This window comes from Nestor notabilis, unplaced genomic scaffold, assembly GCF_000696875.1.
Source record: "Nestor notabilis isolate BGI_N333 unplaced genomic scaffold, ASM69687v1 scaffold6856, whole genome shotgun sequence".
NCBI classification, from domain to species: domain Eukaryota; kingdom Metazoa; phylum Chordata; class Aves; order Psittaciformes; family Psittacidae; genus Nestor; species Nestor notabilis.
In genome coordinates, this window is record NW_009934204.1 from 397 (window position 1) to 17,440 (window position 17,044).

Sequence of the window (17,044 nt, forward strand, 5' to 3'; positions counted from 1 at the left end):
CTGTGCCTGCAGCACTATAAACGCAGGAATGAGGAGAAGGAAGGAAACTTTGGGGCTTCTTGTCTGCTTCCTGGGAGAAACAGCAACAGCAGCAGGTGGCCTGGAGACCTTGGAAGGAGGGAAGCTGCACCCTGCCTTCCCTCCTGACTGCCGCTCCGGAGGAACCACCTCTCTGAGGGTCTCCCTTGAAAATGCGGACTCCCTTCCTCCTGAGCTGCCTGCTCTGCACCCTGGGGATAGTGGCACAACCGTAAGCACCCTTTAAAAACCTGGTCATTGATAGCTGTGATGCTGAGGAAGGGGCCAGGATAGCAGGGGGAGAGCGTGGGACCCTGCGAGTCATCTCCTGGAGGGAATAGGCGTGGGGTGAGATGCAGCACACCACAAGCCTTGTTATAAGCACAGGATCCTCCTGAAAGTGAGAACCTCTCTCATGGATATCACCATGTATGAGCACTAGGTGAGGACTGGTGATGGGAACAAGAAGAGTGAGGAGGGACTGTGGTCTGAGGCAGGCTGAAGGGAAAGGAGTAGGATAAAGTGAAGGGCAAAGGGAAAGGGCTGCAGGGCTGGGGATGATCAAGCAGGCAGCAGTCTGCTGCCAAGGTCATTGAGGAGCCATCTCCAAGCAAGAAGGGAAAATGCTTTTCTGTTTTCCATGTGTACTGGGAACACCTAAAAATGTTTTGGCTGCATGATTGGGGCAGTCGCTGCTGCCTGCCCCAGGGCCCTGGGGTGATGGTGGTGGAGGGGCACCCCAAAACACAGGGGGGTCACCTGCCATGGCAGATACCACCGAGGTGACACCCCAAGGTCCTTGAGGGTTGCCCCCCCCCCCCACACACACACATTCTGAGGCCCACCTTCTCAAACCCTGAGGTTTCTTCCAGAGTGTGGGGGGACACACATGTCCCATTTTATGGTGCTAGAGGCAGCACTGACAGAGCTGCATCCCATTCTGGGCTTTCAGGTCACCTGAAATGAACTGTATACCTTCACCCCTGCGAGAGGTTCACACTCTCATTGTTAATCTGTCCCTCTCACTCCAGCAGAGCAGCACCACTTCCCCCAGGGAGGAGGTAAACCCTCCTGCTTCCTCATAGAGTATTAGTGCCAAGAATGGGTGAGATTACTCCCAGGATGTGATGCCTTATTTCCTCCCTGCAGGAGGTACCTGATCATCATTCCAGCTGCACTGCCCTACCCCTCTTCACAGAGGGTGTGCTTGGACCTCCGTGGAGTGGAGAAGCCTATTCGTGTGGCCTTAACTCTTGTGCATCCATCTGGCAACCTCAGCCTCTACCGCAAGGTTGTCCGGAACAACTGGATCTTTGAGTGCTCCAGGTTTCAGGTCAGGATCATTCTTGGCAGTGTCCTCTAGCTGGCAGCTTCCAGCGTGCTCTTTTGGCTCCTGACTCCTCCTACCAGAGAAATAGAGAATGAGGATGGCAGGAGGAGAGAGGGCATGGAAAGGAGCGAATGCAAAGTCAGGAGAGTGCCTAGTGGGAGCATGGTGTCTCCCTGCCCTTGTCTTTCTGCATGATATTGTTCCTACTGGCTATCTCAGAATCCACCCTGAGGGCACACCAAGGGAAGGCCGCCTGGCCAGGCACGAAAGACCTGAGGGTGGAAGTGCTTAGAAGCACCCAAATGGCAGCTGTGCAAGCTCATTCTGTCCTCTGAGAAGGATGCACTGTCACAGGGTGTCATCTGTGAACTGTGATGCATGGACAGCCAGACCTTTCATCTCAGATAGCCTCCCATCATGTCTTCTTCACTCCAAGCTTCTCTTTAGGTCTGGAAAACATGCTGGAAGACCGGGAAATACATGGGAGAGTGCATGCACAAGCTCAGAACCAGTCTTTCTGATCTGTCAAACTCACAAACCTTATTTTCTTTTATTTCTTCTTCATTATTCTTAATGAATAAGAGTGAATTTCAGCCTCTCATCAACATAGACCTTCTCTTCCCGTGGGCTGAGTCTTCTCAGTCTCACTCTATGCAGGTTTTAGTAGCAACCCTGTGAAGAGGCAGACACAATTTCTGTGACAGAACAGGTTATCTTTACCTCATTTCCAAGGTCTGTCCCATGTGCTTCCATCCACAGACACAGCCCTCAGCCTCTGAGGGGACAGCCTGTGCTGGCCTTCAGAGCAAGACTGAGAAGAGGCTGGCCTCACTGTGCAGCAGGAGCGAGAAGAGCACTGCTCTGATGCCATCGTGTCGTCTCCTACTGCCTGCTAACCTAGCAGCCGTTCTTCCATGTCCCTAGGTCCCCCAACCTTCAGGCAACCAGGAGGTGGGCACTGTCCATCTGCGCGTCTCCAATGGCCACTACTTCAGTGCAAATGAAGAGAAGCAAGTCCTGATCCACAGGGCTGGCACAGGCACCTTCATCCAGTTGGATAAAGCTGTCTATAACCCAGGACAGACCGGTGAGCACTGCATGGAGCACCCTGACCCTTGCCTTGACCTGCTGGGACTTTGTTCCCAATTTCCCACAAGCCGAGTGCTTTGTGACATGCAGCCTCCATGGGTACAGAGGGGGAAGGTATCTACTGCCTTCTGGAGAGATGTGTCCGTGCACCATGATTTAGGGGTGGGAGGGGGCTGGAAGGGTCAGTATCACATGCTCTAGGAGCACAGCTGGCTCAGAAGAGGGAGCAAACCTGAACATGGTCTTCTCAGCCAGGGCCAGGTAGGACTGGTGTGCTCACACTGCAGATGAGGGGAACTGGGATGTAGCCTATGGGAAAGACTCTGAACTGTGAGGCTGGCTGCTGTGCTGCTGCCCCACGTCTGGTGGGGAAGAGGTGGTGGGCAGGCATGAGGAAGGGGTAAGAGGGCTGCAGGGCAGGCGTGGGGCTGCTGGTAGAGCTGTGTGGGGAGATGTGATTTCAGGGAAAGGCAAGGGCAGGGCAAGTCTGTTCCTGGATGCACTCGGTCTCTGTAATGTGCTCTTCTCCATTTCTTCCCTTCAGTGAAATTCCGGATCGTGACATTGACCCAGGACTTTTCTCCTGTTAACAAGAAGGTAAAGCCTCAGTGGAGGTGAGGAAGTCTCTGGGCTCCCTCTGCCAGTTCTGCCTCCTTTGCCAGCCCCACACCATGGAGACTGAGACAGTCCCAATATCTGCAGCACCCAGGGCAGCCAAAGCCGACCCTCTGCTAAACTGGGGACAGCAGCACCCCTTTGCCATCGGCCGTGCTGTCTCTCTCATGGGACAACTGCTGGCTGGTGGGAGGGTTGGTGCTGCTGGTGGGGAGCATGCCAGCACCCCCTGCTCGCTGCGCCAGTACAGGGCAGCCCAGGAGCTGCATGAACCGGACCCTCCTTCCTGCCCCCAGGGCTCCCGTGGGCTGCTGGCCATGGGCACAGTTGCCAGACAGGCTGTGCACAGACTTGGCCAGACACAAAGCTCCCCTCCTGCAGCACTGGGAAGCTCGGCGCTGTGTGGAGTGTGTTGCGCTTAAGGGTGGCAGGAGGGTCTGAAGCAAGCTGTGATGCGTCTGCACAATTTGAAGAAAAAGGATACAGGGAAGGATATGCACAAAGTGATCATAAAAAAGGAAAAGAGAGAGAACAGTACAACCAAATCCTACTGGCTCACTGCTGTCAGCAGCTCATGCTCCCTGTGTCAAGGGAGTGAGAAGTTGCCAGAGATTTGCATATGTGCTAGCCAGGAGACTGCAAGACTAGCATCTTCCTACAGGAAGTAATTATACCTGCAGCCAGAAGCCGTAGCTATTTCACACTCCTCTGTCCTCAAGCAATTCAAGGAGAGCCAACAGGAATTCATGCCATGACAGATAAATAGTGAAGGGTACACGTGAGCAGAAAGTTGGATCAGATCCTTCCAGGCTGAAATAAAGGGAGAGATCCTCCCAGCTTCATTATTGCTGACTTAATTTCCTCTTTTTCAGGCTATTGGTGAAGGCCTAGGATCACATTCTTGTTTCTAATATAAGAGATAAGACTGTGGTCTTATCTCTTTTATTACTTAGAAAACAGAGTAAGCAATGCATTTGTTTCCATGCCCAAAATTGGTTCATTATGATGTTGGACCAGAAATGTTCAATGTCTATGTGTGAGTAGGAGTAAATTAGCATTAGAAAAATGTTGTGATGAAAATTCAAAAGAGGTCATGTTTAACCAAAGCTATTATGAGGCTTATGTGCACTGCAGCATTAAAGCTGTAATACACTGTAAATTAGATGGGTTGGAGAGAACACATGGGTATTCACCAGCATAGGTTCTTTTCAGCATCAGCATTAGATTCAAGTTATGAAAACAGTTAACCTGCACTTTTGTTTTGTTTCAATGCACAAAAGCTTAGAATGATGAATTTTGTGAATAACGTGGCCTTCTATTTACAGACCAATGACTCTCCCAAGCCCCTGTTCCTGCCTCCTTATGCCATGTGCTCCCAAATGACGTCCTTCACCAATACTGCCTCCTGATAGCTGCAGTGATATAAGAAAAATCAGAGAATTAATAGGCATAGAGGGGCTGAAGTATGTCCTTCTTTGTCCCTCCCTGTTACTGCCAGCTGCAGTCATCAGTAATTCATGTTTCCAAGTCTCACCTTTTTCAAGGGAATTTTACAGGAAAATGTGAGGTGTATTCTTCCTGTAGGTTATGCAGGTTTTCCTATTTTTTGTGATTTATGTTGCAAAACGGATGCCTTTTAATATTTATGAACTTGGGATGATAGTATTTGTGAGTCTCTCTGCTGTTCTCCTTTTTTAAATAACAAATCCTAGCTTTCACAGCGGTAGATTATCTATCAAAGTGCATCTTAAAAATTCAGGGATCAAAAAGCAAATCCAAAGAATAGCAACATAAATGTTACATATTTTCCTTACTACTTCAAAGCCATTCTCCTGATTTTGGTAGGATCAAGCTCCTTCTGTTGTAATGTTTGGGACTGGCAGTGTTGTCAGAGCACACGGGCTGGGTGGGTAAGATAAGTTGATATGAAGGTTGCTTTGTCATGCCAGTGTCTGACATTGCTGTCTGTTTGCTTTGCAGTACTCTGTGGTGGAAGTCCAGGTGGGTGTTTCGGACTCCTCAGGTGTTATGAGGAGAGGTACTTCAGTATGGATAATACCTAGGCCACTGTCTTACTGGGCCAAGTTCCTTTTCTTAGGGTCTGTGTATACACATGCACATGCATACTCTGTCACACACTTCTTGGATTGCATTGACAATCCAAATGGTTCAGCTTCCATCCATTTCTACATTCAGGAATGGCAACCAGGCTTTAGCTAACTCTTACAGTTCATCCTTATGAATTGGAGAGTCTAAGTATCAGGACCTTTCATACCTTCTTTGTCAATGGCAGTACAGAGTAGAGTAAACCTGGGTGGGTTGGGTTCACCTCTTCTGCTCGTGCTTCAGCACTCAGGTCACTTCAGCACCATCTGGGAAAAAACCATCAGGAATCTGTGAAAGCCTCTGAAACCTGATGACTGCCTCTTCCTTCCTTCCCTTGGATTGCAGGACCCAAACCAAAATGGCATTGGTCAGTGGCTGGATGTGAGACCAAAACAGGGCATCGCAGATCTCTCTTTCCAGTTAGCTGATGAACTCTCTCTGGGGACTTACACCATCAGTGTGGTGAACCCAAAAGTGTCCAGTACCTTTAAGGTGGAGGAACGTGGTAAGATGGAGTGTGGAGAACAAAAAATAGGGTGGGAAAATGTGCTTGTTTCTGTCTGTATAACAATATACAGCCAAACATTGTAAACTGTTATTTACTGTCTGAAAGCTAGGATTAAACACAATCTGTAGAGCGGGCAGCATCAGCAATGTACACAAGGGACATTGTGCTGGAGGTTCCTGGAGGAGGTATCTCCTAACAACTAGGCTGGCACAAAGTGAGAATACTCCAAAGACCTCTGCAAGACTGTTCGTATGTTGGCGGGAGGGGGAGGTGTGAGGGAAGGGATTCTTTCTTTGGTTTCTCTGTTGTTTGTTAGTCCTTGCTTTTACGAGCATGTTCTTTCATGGGAATCCTGCCTTACTGAAACACACTCTTCCCTTTTGTCATCCCATGTCTAGGTAGTCTGTTGCCTTTGATGGAGTAACTCTGTGGTTTTTGTTCCAGTGTTGCAAAAGTTTGATGTTTTCTTTGAGGGACCAGCTCAGATTTATGCTACAGATAGGACTTTCCCACTGCGTGTGTGTGGCAGGTAAGGAGGATGTTCAGGGGAAAAGAAAGAGCTCATCAAAACTGTGTCCCTCCTTCTGTATGTTTCCTTTCTTTTGAATCCATCAAGAAGTGTCTCCAGAATCCATCAAGAAGGGCCAAACACAGTCATTCCTTCTGAAGAATCCCAAATACTGTAAGAGTCAAACTGATGGGTTCTTCCTTACAGAAGTGGTACATGAGTCACACTTGGGAAAGACCATCTGGCTATAGGGAGACTTGTCTGAAGCAAGTGATACCCTGCTCTGGAAGCTGTGTGTGTCCAGCCTTGAGAGACCTCATGTGAGGAGAAACATGTATCTGATATAGGACTGATCTGCTGAGGTACAGGAGCATGAACTGGTGTTTCTTTAGAAGGTTATGCTGTTCCTTCTCACACACTGCTGAACTTACTACCTTCTTAGAAGCAGCAGGTGGGTTTCTCTAGTTACATAGTCATTAGCAAAAAGTGGGCAGATGAGGCTGTGAAGGAAGGCATGATCTCAGATGGTATAAGCATGAAGGAGGAAGGAGTATGATCTGGAAAGCACTTTGGAGACAGATAAAGGGGGTGAGCTCAATTGGGGCTGGTAGTCCAGAGACTTCCGGTATCCCTTTGCTGCTGATGTGACATAATTTCTCATTAATGGGGACATTTAAAACTAGATCATATGAAACCCTAGTAGAAAGCAGTACAGCAGTCTGCATCCCCATGATGTGTCATAGATGTCTTCCTGTTACTGATACTGCCAGGAGCATTGCTCCTAAGGGAAAGCTAGAGAGGAGTCAAAACAAGGAAAGGCAGCAAGGCAGGAAGGGGGTACGTCTGCACTGACAAGGACACACTTCTGCCGTATCCTGCAGAATACAGCAGAGCAGGTCTGATGGTGGAAACAAGAGTTCAGATCATGAGACAAGCCCATGGTGAGGCGAGTCTGAGGTCACCCTGGGCTCCATTACTGCCATAACAGGCATTTACTGTTGCTGTCTGCAGGTACATAGGTTTCTGCTGCTTTCACACCTGAGCTAGTATCTTCACTGTGCTCTGTACTGTGTGGGCAGATCAGCTCAGGTCAGCTCTCTGTGTGTGCCTGCAGTTCCAGGAAGCAAGCACCCAGAAGTGGGAGACCTTTGGAGAGAATGGGTCTTTTTCTGTTTGTGCTTTGTTTCTGCCTCTGTTGGACACAGCACTGTGTTATTGCACTCCCTGAGTACACAATGTACTATATTTTCATTTATGCCTGCCTGCTTACCACCTGCATTAAGACCTTCATCAGGAAGGCCACCCATGTGGAGCAAAAAACACAGCTCATCCGCTCAGCAGCTCCTCTGGTGTTTTCCTTGCAGGTACAGCTATGGGAAAGCAGTGCAAGGGACCGTGCAGGTGACTTTGTGCCAGAAGGCAAGGAGGCGTCTTCAAAATTCCAGCAAGGACATCTGTAGGGAATACAGTGGTCCGGTGAGTTAAATGCTGGAAGATGCATGGGGAGTGAAGGAGCTCCACACAGGACTGAGTGTCAATTGGTAAAGTAAACAGAGTGACCTGCTACGTAGGGAACATTTGCCAACCTCTGTAATACATAGGTACACTAGTAAGTAAATGTTTCCAGGACTGAGAGTCAATTGGTAAAGTAAACAGAGTGAACTGCTACGTAGGGAACATTTGCCAACCTCTATAATACATAGGTACACTAGTAAGTAAATGTTTTCATTCAATGAATGCAATTGTTGTTGCCCAGACCAACAGAGAGGCCTTTACCCCAGGAAATTCTTCTCTGTAACTTTGATTATTAATGATAAGGCTTAGAAAAGAGGAATGTCACAGAGAGAATTGGAGTTTTCTTCTCTGGAAAGAAGCGCAACTTGCCAGAAATCAATGCAGTGGAAGAAACCACTATTAATAGAGCTTTTTTAGTTGCAAAATTACTGCAGTATGGGTAACCTATCTCCATTATGGGGAACCTATCCTGGAGCTGCACAAGGACACTAACGTATGGTGAAGATATAGTTAATTCCATAGCCAAATCACACAGTGGTTTTATACTTTGTTTTTTCTTTTTATATATTTAAAAGTTGCATATTTTTACACTAACGCTATTCCATCTTTCCATTCCTAACGAAGTAGCTCATAGCTGGGCTTATCCCTTGTACATATATAGTTGAAAGCTTCTCATGCTTTGACATTTTTTTGTGCTTTGTCATTATGACTCGTAGCTGTAATCTCCTCGCTCTGGAAATGATTTGTTACTTTGAATTTTCATTTAATTCTGCAGTTCTTCTAGCTATATTTATTAAAGTACTCTTATTTTTGCTCTGTGATCCAGTTAGTGCAGTCTTCAGTTTTCTACTAGCTCTGGAAAGTTGCCAGCATTCTAACGGTGATAAAACTGTGATGTGTGTTTTGTTTTATATTACTCCAATATGAATGACACATATTGATGCATATAAAATAGAAAATACAGAATTTAAAATGTGAACCATATCTCTCTATATATGAGCCCGTGTTATTGTTGCAGACAACAGTTATGATGGAAATACCTTGTACTTCTGACCCCTTCCCTTCTCCCCAAATAATATCTACCATTTCCAATTGCAGGCTGTGAGCAAGGGGTGCTTCATGCCTTCTGTAAGCACATCAGTCTTCAACCTGGCTCCTGGTGAGGAAGACGGCAAGCTCTATGCAGAAGCTTCTTTCACAGAGACAGGCACAGGTATCCAGGAGCTCAGCAGAGGAGGTTCTAGGGAGAGAGGAACCATTCTAGGGGTGCGATGGTCAGGGTGGGCACACCTCTGTCTCTCCTCCACTGGTGCTGGGACCATCACAGGACACGAGAACAGTCCTGCCCGAGGAACTGTCTGTGCCTACAGGTGGCTGAGGTGCGGTTGGGAGCATGGTCTGTGAGGCCAGAAAGGGGCTTGGGGATGACTAAAGGAGCTGCCACAGGAACAGCCGTCAAACCTTGAAGGGTGCTGCTGTTGGGGAAGGAAGTTGGAGATACTCTGCTTAGAGGGACTGGGAATAACAACAGGAGGTTTAACTGGGATGCAGTAGTCATCTCCCGTACTGATCCTGCTTCCCTTGCACTCTGCGTTCCAACAGGGGTGCAGATCAACGCCTCCAGCCAAATCCTCATCTCCAGGACAGCTGCAAGGGCAGTGTTTGAGACACCAAATGCATATTACATCCCTGGAGTACCCTACAAAGGGAAGGTGATTTTTTTCCCGAGCTTCTTCCCTACCATCATTTGCCAAGGAATTTAGTGTCTAGGAAATTTTGCTGACCCAAAACACTCTCCATTCCCCAGACAGTGTGTTTTACCTTGCAGTGTGTCACATTACTTGACAGTGCAGCTCCAGTTTCTGCATTTCAGATTCCCTGATGCATTTACCTTTCCAGCTTCTGCTGAGAAGGATGTGATATCTCAGCAGGGGTGCTGGGATGCCTCAGCATGAGCTCCTCATGCTCTAGCCACATGCAGCTTTTGAAGTGGACAGATTTTAATCACTCGCATCCTAGAGTTAGAAATAAGAGAGTTTTATAGGTCTCCTGTGTTCTCTGTGGTCTTCTTGGGGCCAAACTGAAGTTAAGGCCACCTACTCAGGAGGCTCTATGTTTGTCGGAGGGAGGAAGGTTTTGGGCATGACACTGGAAGAAAAATTTGACTTTGGGTTTTCTGCCTCACCGTGCTGTCACCAGATAAAGCTTCAGGATCACTATGGAAATGATATGAAAAACAGAAAAGTTTATCTTGTGATAAAGTTCATGAGGCGTCGGTTTATCAAAACATACATCACAGATGGAAGTGGAACAGCATCGTTCAACCTGGACACAACTGCTTGGAACAGCTCATCAGTCTCTTTGGAGGTAAATCCCACCTCTGCTTATGGGAAAGTGAGAATTCTTGAGCTCTGCCAGTGCTCCCCACTCCTGCCCTGCGGCCCCCTGACAGCTCAGGCCTGGGCAGAGCCAGCAGGAAGGCACCAAGCAGCAGCCTTCCCCAAAGCAAGCTGATGACATCCTAACAAAGCACTGAAGCATCAAACTCTTCATTTCTGTGTGTCTCTGGTCCCCTTTCAGGGAAGGTTCACACTAGAGGATCTCACACACCCCCCTCGAAAACCTGACTTCAGTTACACAAATGCTTTCCATCACCTGCAGCCCTTCCATGTCACGACCAAGAGCTTCCTGGACATACACCCACTCACAGAAACACTGCCCTGTGGGATGAAGCAGAATGTCCAGGTGACCTTCACTCTTAGTCGGGATGACCTGGGAGAAGACACCAGCCGCATAGGTTTTGCATATTATGTGAGTAATAGGGAACCTGGGGGGAAAGGCTGCACTAATGCAACCAAACCCCAGTGAAATGTTGGGGGTGTAACTTAGGTCATGCCTGGAGGAATGACGGGAAAATCTTGTTCTTGGAGAACTGGTTCAGTGTTACACCTCCATATAGCTCAGCCTGGCGATCCTGGTATCAGCACCCCGGTCACCTCCATGGGTGGGAGGAGGCTTCTACTTTTGCAGCCCATCACACACTTAGCCTCTGCCAAGGCTGCAGATACTTGTGTCAAACTCTTCTCCCTTTAAAGCTGGATGGGGCATCACCTTTTCACTCTGAATATCAAGCAGCTGCTCAGCGGAAATGGCTTTTGGTCCAGTCTGCAGACCTGCCTGCTAGAAGGGAAACACCTTAACTGTCTCTCTCTTAGCTCCAGTGAGCTCACTACCCATCCGTTGTCCTATCTGGACAGATCAGACCAGAATATCATGTTAAAGCTTCTCCTACCACACTGTGACGCCTGTAAATCTGCTGGTCCTGAGGTGGGGGTTGGATCCACAGTTTACTTCTGAGGTTGCTTAGGAGAGCAAGATTCACATGTTGAGTGTGACTATGCTCCAGTGGCAAACAGAAATCTGCTCATTGCAAGTCCCTCCTCCCACAGGTCACTGGGAAGGCTGGAATTGTTGTCAGGGGCCAGAGGACTGTCCAGGTTGGGAAGCTGAACAGTAAGTCTGTGGCAGCTGGACAATTCTAGGTCGTACAGCGAGAGTTCCCAGGGTGTCTCCCAAATTCCCTGAATCTGTAGGTCATGAACAGGGCAGAAGGGGACTGTGGAAGCACTTGTGTCAGCTGGAAGAGGCCAAAAAGGCAGAATGAGGGAAACAATGATGGGAAGAGGGCCTGGGAGGAACTGTGGGAAGATGAGGCACATGGGATCAGAAATGAAGGGAGAGGGCAGACAGAGCAGCTGGAAATTGTGGGATTATAAAGTAGAAGAAAGGAGGAGGGCAGAAGGAGATCTTGGTGGGGCTGTGATGAAAGCATTTTGCTCTTCCTTCTTTAGTGTTGAAGGGCTCCTTCTCCATCCCTTTGACCTTCACTGCTGACTTGACCCCATCACCTTCCTTAGTGGTGTATGCTATCTTCCCCAGTGGAGGGGTAACAGCTGACAGCATCCGTTTTGATGTTGCCTTGTGCTTTGAAAACCAGGTAAGACTGACTCCTTTGGCTGGGGGAAAGCTGACAAGCAGGAGTCAGCAGGCCTGAGGGAACAAGGCCCTCAGATCCTTCAAAGAGAGAACTGGGGAGAAGAGAGAAAGACAATGAATGCAGCAGAGTGTCAGGGACCAGGAAAGCTTCAGCAGTGACTTCTGTTCCTAGCAGTGGCTGAGCAGGGAAGACTCCAGCCGGTCTCCCTTTTTCTGTCTGTGCCATCTGTCTGTCAGTCTCCTCACCCCCTTTTCTCTCTTTTTTCATATTTCATTTCTTGGTGTGTTGCTCAAGGTCAAGGTGGGTTTCACAGCTAAAGAAGCCCACCCAGGGTCAACAGTGCAGCTCCGACTGCAGGCAGCCCCCGGCTCCCTGTGTGCAGTACAGGCAGTGGATGAAAACATGTTTGTCCTGAGACCAGAGAGTGAGCTGACAAACCAAATGGTGAGTGTCTGTGCAACCAGACAAAAAACCAGGAGTGATGGACGAGCTGGGGGAGGTGCGTAGGGGCTGTGGCAAGGGGAGCCAGAGGCTAATGGAAGAGGAGAACTTTGTATAGAGAAGAGCAGGGTTTGCCTGGGAGATGGGCAGGAACAGATCTGTATTCTATGGGAAGGTATAGCGAAGCATCTGAAGGTATCTGCTCCTTGCCTAATTCTTGCCTGCCTCTGATTTTCCCTAGGTCTATGATTTGTTCCCTACTGCCTACCGGCATGGATACCCTGCCCAAGTAGAAGAGCATTCAGATCACTGTGTTCAGCCCACATCATCCCTGCTAGGGGAGAAGACACAGCATTCCTCTCAGCCTGACATCTTTAACCTCTTCCGGGTAATCATCTTGTGATGATTTCTCCCAGAGCTATTGAAATTATGGGCATCACTTTTTCTCCCCCAGCAGTCTGAGAAGGCCTTGCCTTCTCCAGACAGCCCTGCTGTCTGTACTGACAGCTACGCTGTCTCAAGACATGTACAATCCCATTACGAGTATTCCCCTCCGTAGATGCAGAAAGCAAGATCCTGGACTAGCAAAACCCAGCTTTCCGGGCTTGGGAGTGAGGTCCTGTGCTGTGTACTGTTTGTCTACAGTACTAGAGAAAAGAGAGACAGGGGGTGATCCCAAGCATTAGATCACAGATAGCTGGCATAGCTTAGATGTTAGCCTGCTCTCCGGCACTATTTGGGCTGTTCTTAGGCAGATCTTTTGGTGTCTTTAAGGCATATCTCCTCTAGAAAGAACTAGCCTTAAGCAGCATGGACACAACACAGGCAGTGGCATTTGGCCTTGGACCTGGGGATCAGACCCTGTCTTCTTTTATTTCGCAATAGAAATGCATCCTAGGAGGCTCTTGCACAGCATAGAGACATCTCTTGTGTTTGTGGACAGGCCCATGTCACAACCCTAGGAGCTGAACAGGGATTTCCCTCTAGCATGCATCAGGGGATGGGGCAGGACACTGACACCTCTCTTCTGTCCCTTGCCACTGGAAATGTGTTGAGAGGAACAAGACATCTGAGTGTTCCCCAGATGAGAGTTGGTGGTTTAGTGATCTCCTAAGAAAGAAGGGATCAAGGAGGCTGTGCCATGCCTCCCTCAGCCCCGTGTCTACTTGGGCCAGTGCTGGTCTGGGCTGCCTGGGCACTGGGCTGTCCTGGCCCTGATGGTTTTCAGAGTCACTTTGCAGAGCAGTGGCTGCTTTTCCCCACTCACAGATGTTTTACTGCCTCCCCTGTCCTCCTTCTTTTCCTAACAGAACATGGGGCTGAAGATCTTTTCAAACCTTCTAGTCAGGAAGCCGTCTCAGTGCTTTCACCGGGCGGATAGGAAGCCAACTGTGGGTGAGCTGTACTTTCAGCCTACCTGGGACATGAGGTCTCCCAGATGGAAGAGCACTCTGATCTCTGGGGTTTGCTGGTGGAGTTTGGCTCTCTGAGGAGTAACAGGAGCTGATGCCACAGCCGAGCTGCCCAGTCCACCAGCCTCGGCAGGAATGACCCAGCCCATACAAAAAGGGCTTTGAAGAATGTCAATACCTGACATTGGAAGATGGCATTCCCTTCCTGGCAGAGACAAACCCAAGTATGGGCCAGTATCTGTTTCCATGTGATTACCTCACAGGCTGTGCATCTTTCCCCACCTGCGTCTGCAGGGATAGTCACTTCCTTCCTCTGTGTCCCAGTTTGCACTAGATAATCGTACTAAGCTGGCTTACACACCTGCTGATATTGAAATCACTGCCTGCAGAGGGTTGTGAGTATTCTGCAGACCAGAGAGCAGTATTGTTTTGCACAGAATTACAGAAGTGTTGGTTAAAATGGCTCTCTGAAGGTTAAAATGGCTCTCTCTCCCTTTAGCACCAACTCTGGGTCAGGTCAGGAAGGGATTTTATCTAAGTCTTGGAAAATTTGCAACCAACTCACTGCAAGTTGGTTCTCCTTTTACCACTCTGTTTTCCCTTCCTATTTTCCCTCTTCTACCACATAATCCCACTTGCTTGTGTTTTCCTCTGTCAGACTCTTCCCATGTCTCTTTTACTGCTTGCTTTGCCTCTTGCCATTGTGCTAGGCTGTCTGTCATTGGCAGCGTTAACCTCTCCCACTCTGGTGGGACTCCTTATTTTTTCTTTCAGGGGGACTTTCTGCAGAAGACCAAGGAATCACTAAGGAACAACCCCAATTTACAACCCATGGGAGACTTCACCACTATTTCCCTGAAACTTGGATCTGGAATCTGTTCTCTGTTGGGTAAGTGATGCAAGACTTTACAAATGGACAGAAAGGTGATCCTTTTGATATTGAGGCTGACTTGCCTCTGTGCAAAAGTCCAGCCATAGGTGTAAAGAGAGGTCTGCATGTGAGTTTTGTGGCTTTTCCCTGCATTTGTAGTGTATCAAACTGAAGGACTAATAGACTTTGAAGTGCAGAACTCAAGCCTACACAGGTTTAGAGAAGAGCAATACTCTTCAAGACCAAACCACCAAGTACCACTGGCTACACTCTACTAACTTCTTAATTCGTGTGCGCTTCAGCTAAACTCGTAGCCCTTGTTCACAGCATTTAGATTAAGACTGATGAATCAGCACTCAGGAGGATATAGTGCTGGTGCTTTCCAGATGTCATGCTATTGACTGACATCATGCTGCCGAGTGAGCGTACGGAACTGGAATGCTTGGGTAGTGTCTTGCTCAGAAGGGTATAAAGGCATTACCTATGTCATTTAAGCAGGGTTTAAATGGCTCTAGGGAACAAACTGCTGAGAGCCGCCTTGCTGTGAGCTGGTGATTTAGCAGAGGTTAATCCAAGCATGAGGATCAGCATAACCTCCCTCACCCAAGGCCGGGAGCTCTTCTTCTTGTGGTGGAGTGGGATGAATTTCTTCATGTAAGTGCTCTCTTCCTCTCAGCTCCAATGGCAGCAGGAGTGTCCTGGTCACAGCGCCTGCTGCTGCTGCAGCATGGAAAGTCAAAACATTCTGCTTAGCTGGGAGGGGATTTGGCCTCGCCCCAACCACAAGCCTCAGAACGGTCCAGCCCTTCTTTGTGGATGTGACACTGCCATATTCCATCATTCGAGGAGAGACCTTTGTTCTGAAAGCTACTGTCTTCAACTACCTACAGCAGTGCATACAGGTGTGTGCCCGTGTGGGGCAGACCTACCCTGCCCTCCAATTGTAGAGCATGTTGTGCCAAGCTGTCTCTCCTGAGCTGCCCAGTTACTCGTTTGCATCTGTCATTCCCACAGATCAGTGTGGCTCTGGCTAAATCCTCAGACTTCCAGGTAGAACCATGCCGGACCTGCAGGGATAAGGAGTGTCTGTGCACAGAGGAGTCCAAGACCTTCATGTGGAATGTGACAGCAGCACAGCTGGGTATGGCTGCAAAAATGGTGGTGGTGGATAACCCTAAAGCTGAAGTGAGAGGCAGTGGGAGGTGCAAGAGCCTTGCCTTCCCTGGATCCCTAAGTTTGTTCTTAGTGGCTCAAGCATGTGATCCATCATGTCTGCTTTCCTCCTCTCTCCTTAGACAGGCTCACCAGAAAGGGCAGGAAATAAATAGAGGGCATGGAAAACTCTTGAGGAGAGGGCTGTAGGACAAGCTGGGGAGGAAGGGGCTGCATGAATGTGTGTGTGTGAACATTGTATTGCTGGTGCTGTGCTTCAGATGCAATAAGAAGAGTACAATGGGATCCAAGGAGCTGCTGGACCTTTTGTTGTTACAGTCATATTGTAGTGCAATGAAGTCACTGTGAGTGAGGTGCTACCTAGTTCCCTCATGCTTGGGGTGTCTGAAAATGCCATTGGTACTGGCTGGCTCACCTTTACTGGCCAAACCGCTGAGGCTGTGAAGACCAACTACCCCAAGCATCTCAGACCACTCTCAGTTAAACCAAGTTGACTCTACTTGGCCACAGGTATAAGAAACAGGCTCTGTTCAATTTATTTGCTAGGTACCCTGAATATCACAGTGAGGATAGAGGTACTGGACACCACACCACGCTGTGGGGGCAAGAAGCCTTTGCCATCTACCCTGAAGCGGAGGCATACACTGGTCAAACACTTGCTGGTCCGGGTCAGTATGAGAGCAGGCTTGCTTCTATCTCTGGGTAGCCCTGTCCCTGGGGGAAGGGAGGCTGAGCTGGCCTAAGTGGTTTTCTCTCCTCATTTTTTGGCCAGCATTTGCATACCAAGGCTGTGGCTCAGCTTGCCTTGTTCACCCCAGGACTAGCCATACCTATTCCCTTCTTGAGGTACTCCTTCTTGAGCTACATTCACACATCATGTCTGTGATTCTCCCTGTGTTTTGCTGCTCAATCAACCACTGTACATGAGCTTTTATATAAGCTCACTGACCAGAAAGCCCCGTCCCTCAGACTTGCTCGCTCTTGCTCTCTTGAGCAGTGAGGTTTTGGCAGTGCACGCCTGCCAAAGGTGAGGAGGAAGGAGTCCCTGACAGCCTGGGGACTGATCACTGAATTTAGACTTGAACTTGCTCTGAAATTTGGGGAATTTCATGTGTATTTTTGTTTCTCCTGTCTGATGTTAATGGTCCTGCCCTGCCAGCCAGAAGGCGTGTTAGTGGAGAAGTCTTTCAGCTCCCTTCTGTGCCCGAGAGGAGGTATGTGGGCAGCCTGAATGGGTTCTGCAGCCTGAGATAACTAGAACTGAGAATAGGATTAAACTGTGGGAGATCTGATGGAAGAATTCTCAAATGATTTTTCACATAGGAAATTTTCCTTCTTTTTAGACAAGAAAGAACAAGAAATGCTACTTCTATATGTGCTGTCCTGCTAAATTTGCACTGAGTATAGATGGCAAAATCCTGCTCTATCATCTCCTTCCCATACTGCAGCTCCTGGGCATTC

The 17,044-nt window shown here is 48.5% G+C and overlaps 1 protein-coding gene across 1 annotated transcript in view; it reads left to right on the forward strand.

Annotated features, from left to right (window-relative positions):
• Positions 1-191: 191 nt before the first annotated feature.
• A2ML1 (alpha-2-macroglobulin-like 1) overlaps positions 192-17,044 on the forward strand; it is a 23,785-nt gene continuing 6,932 nt past the window's right edge. Inside the window, exons 1-22 of the mRNA XM_010017212.1 lie at positions 192-250; positions 1,168-1,351; positions 2,273-2,435; positions 2,982-3,034; positions 5,033-5,053; positions 5,504-5,663; positions 6,111-6,195; positions 7,539-7,650; positions 8,788-8,902; positions 9,292-9,401; positions 9,889-10,056; positions 10,270-10,500; positions 11,139-11,202; positions 11,541-11,686; positions 11,981-12,130; positions 12,369-12,515; positions 13,438-13,522; positions 14,314-14,428; positions 15,087-15,312; positions 15,425-15,551; positions 16,130-16,251; positions 16,743-16,797. Coding sequence (XP_010015514.1) covers positions 192-250; positions 1,168-1,351; positions 2,273-2,435; positions 2,982-3,034; positions 5,033-5,053; positions 5,504-5,663; positions 6,111-6,195; positions 7,539-7,650; positions 8,788-8,902; positions 9,292-9,401; positions 9,889-10,056; positions 10,270-10,500; positions 11,139-11,202; positions 11,541-11,686; positions 11,981-12,130; positions 12,369-12,515; positions 13,438-13,522; positions 14,314-14,428; positions 15,087-15,312; positions 15,425-15,551; positions 16,130-16,251; positions 16,743-16,797 — 2,698 coding nt within the window. The remainder of the gene's footprint in view (positions 251-1,167; positions 1,352-2,272; positions 2,436-2,981; positions 3,035-5,032; positions 5,054-5,503; positions 5,664-6,110; positions 6,196-7,538; positions 7,651-8,787; positions 8,903-9,291; positions 9,402-9,888; positions 10,057-10,269; positions 10,501-11,138; positions 11,203-11,540; positions 11,687-11,980; positions 12,131-12,368; positions 12,516-13,437; positions 13,523-14,313; positions 14,429-15,086; positions 15,313-15,424; positions 15,552-16,129; positions 16,252-16,742; positions 16,798-17,044) is intronic.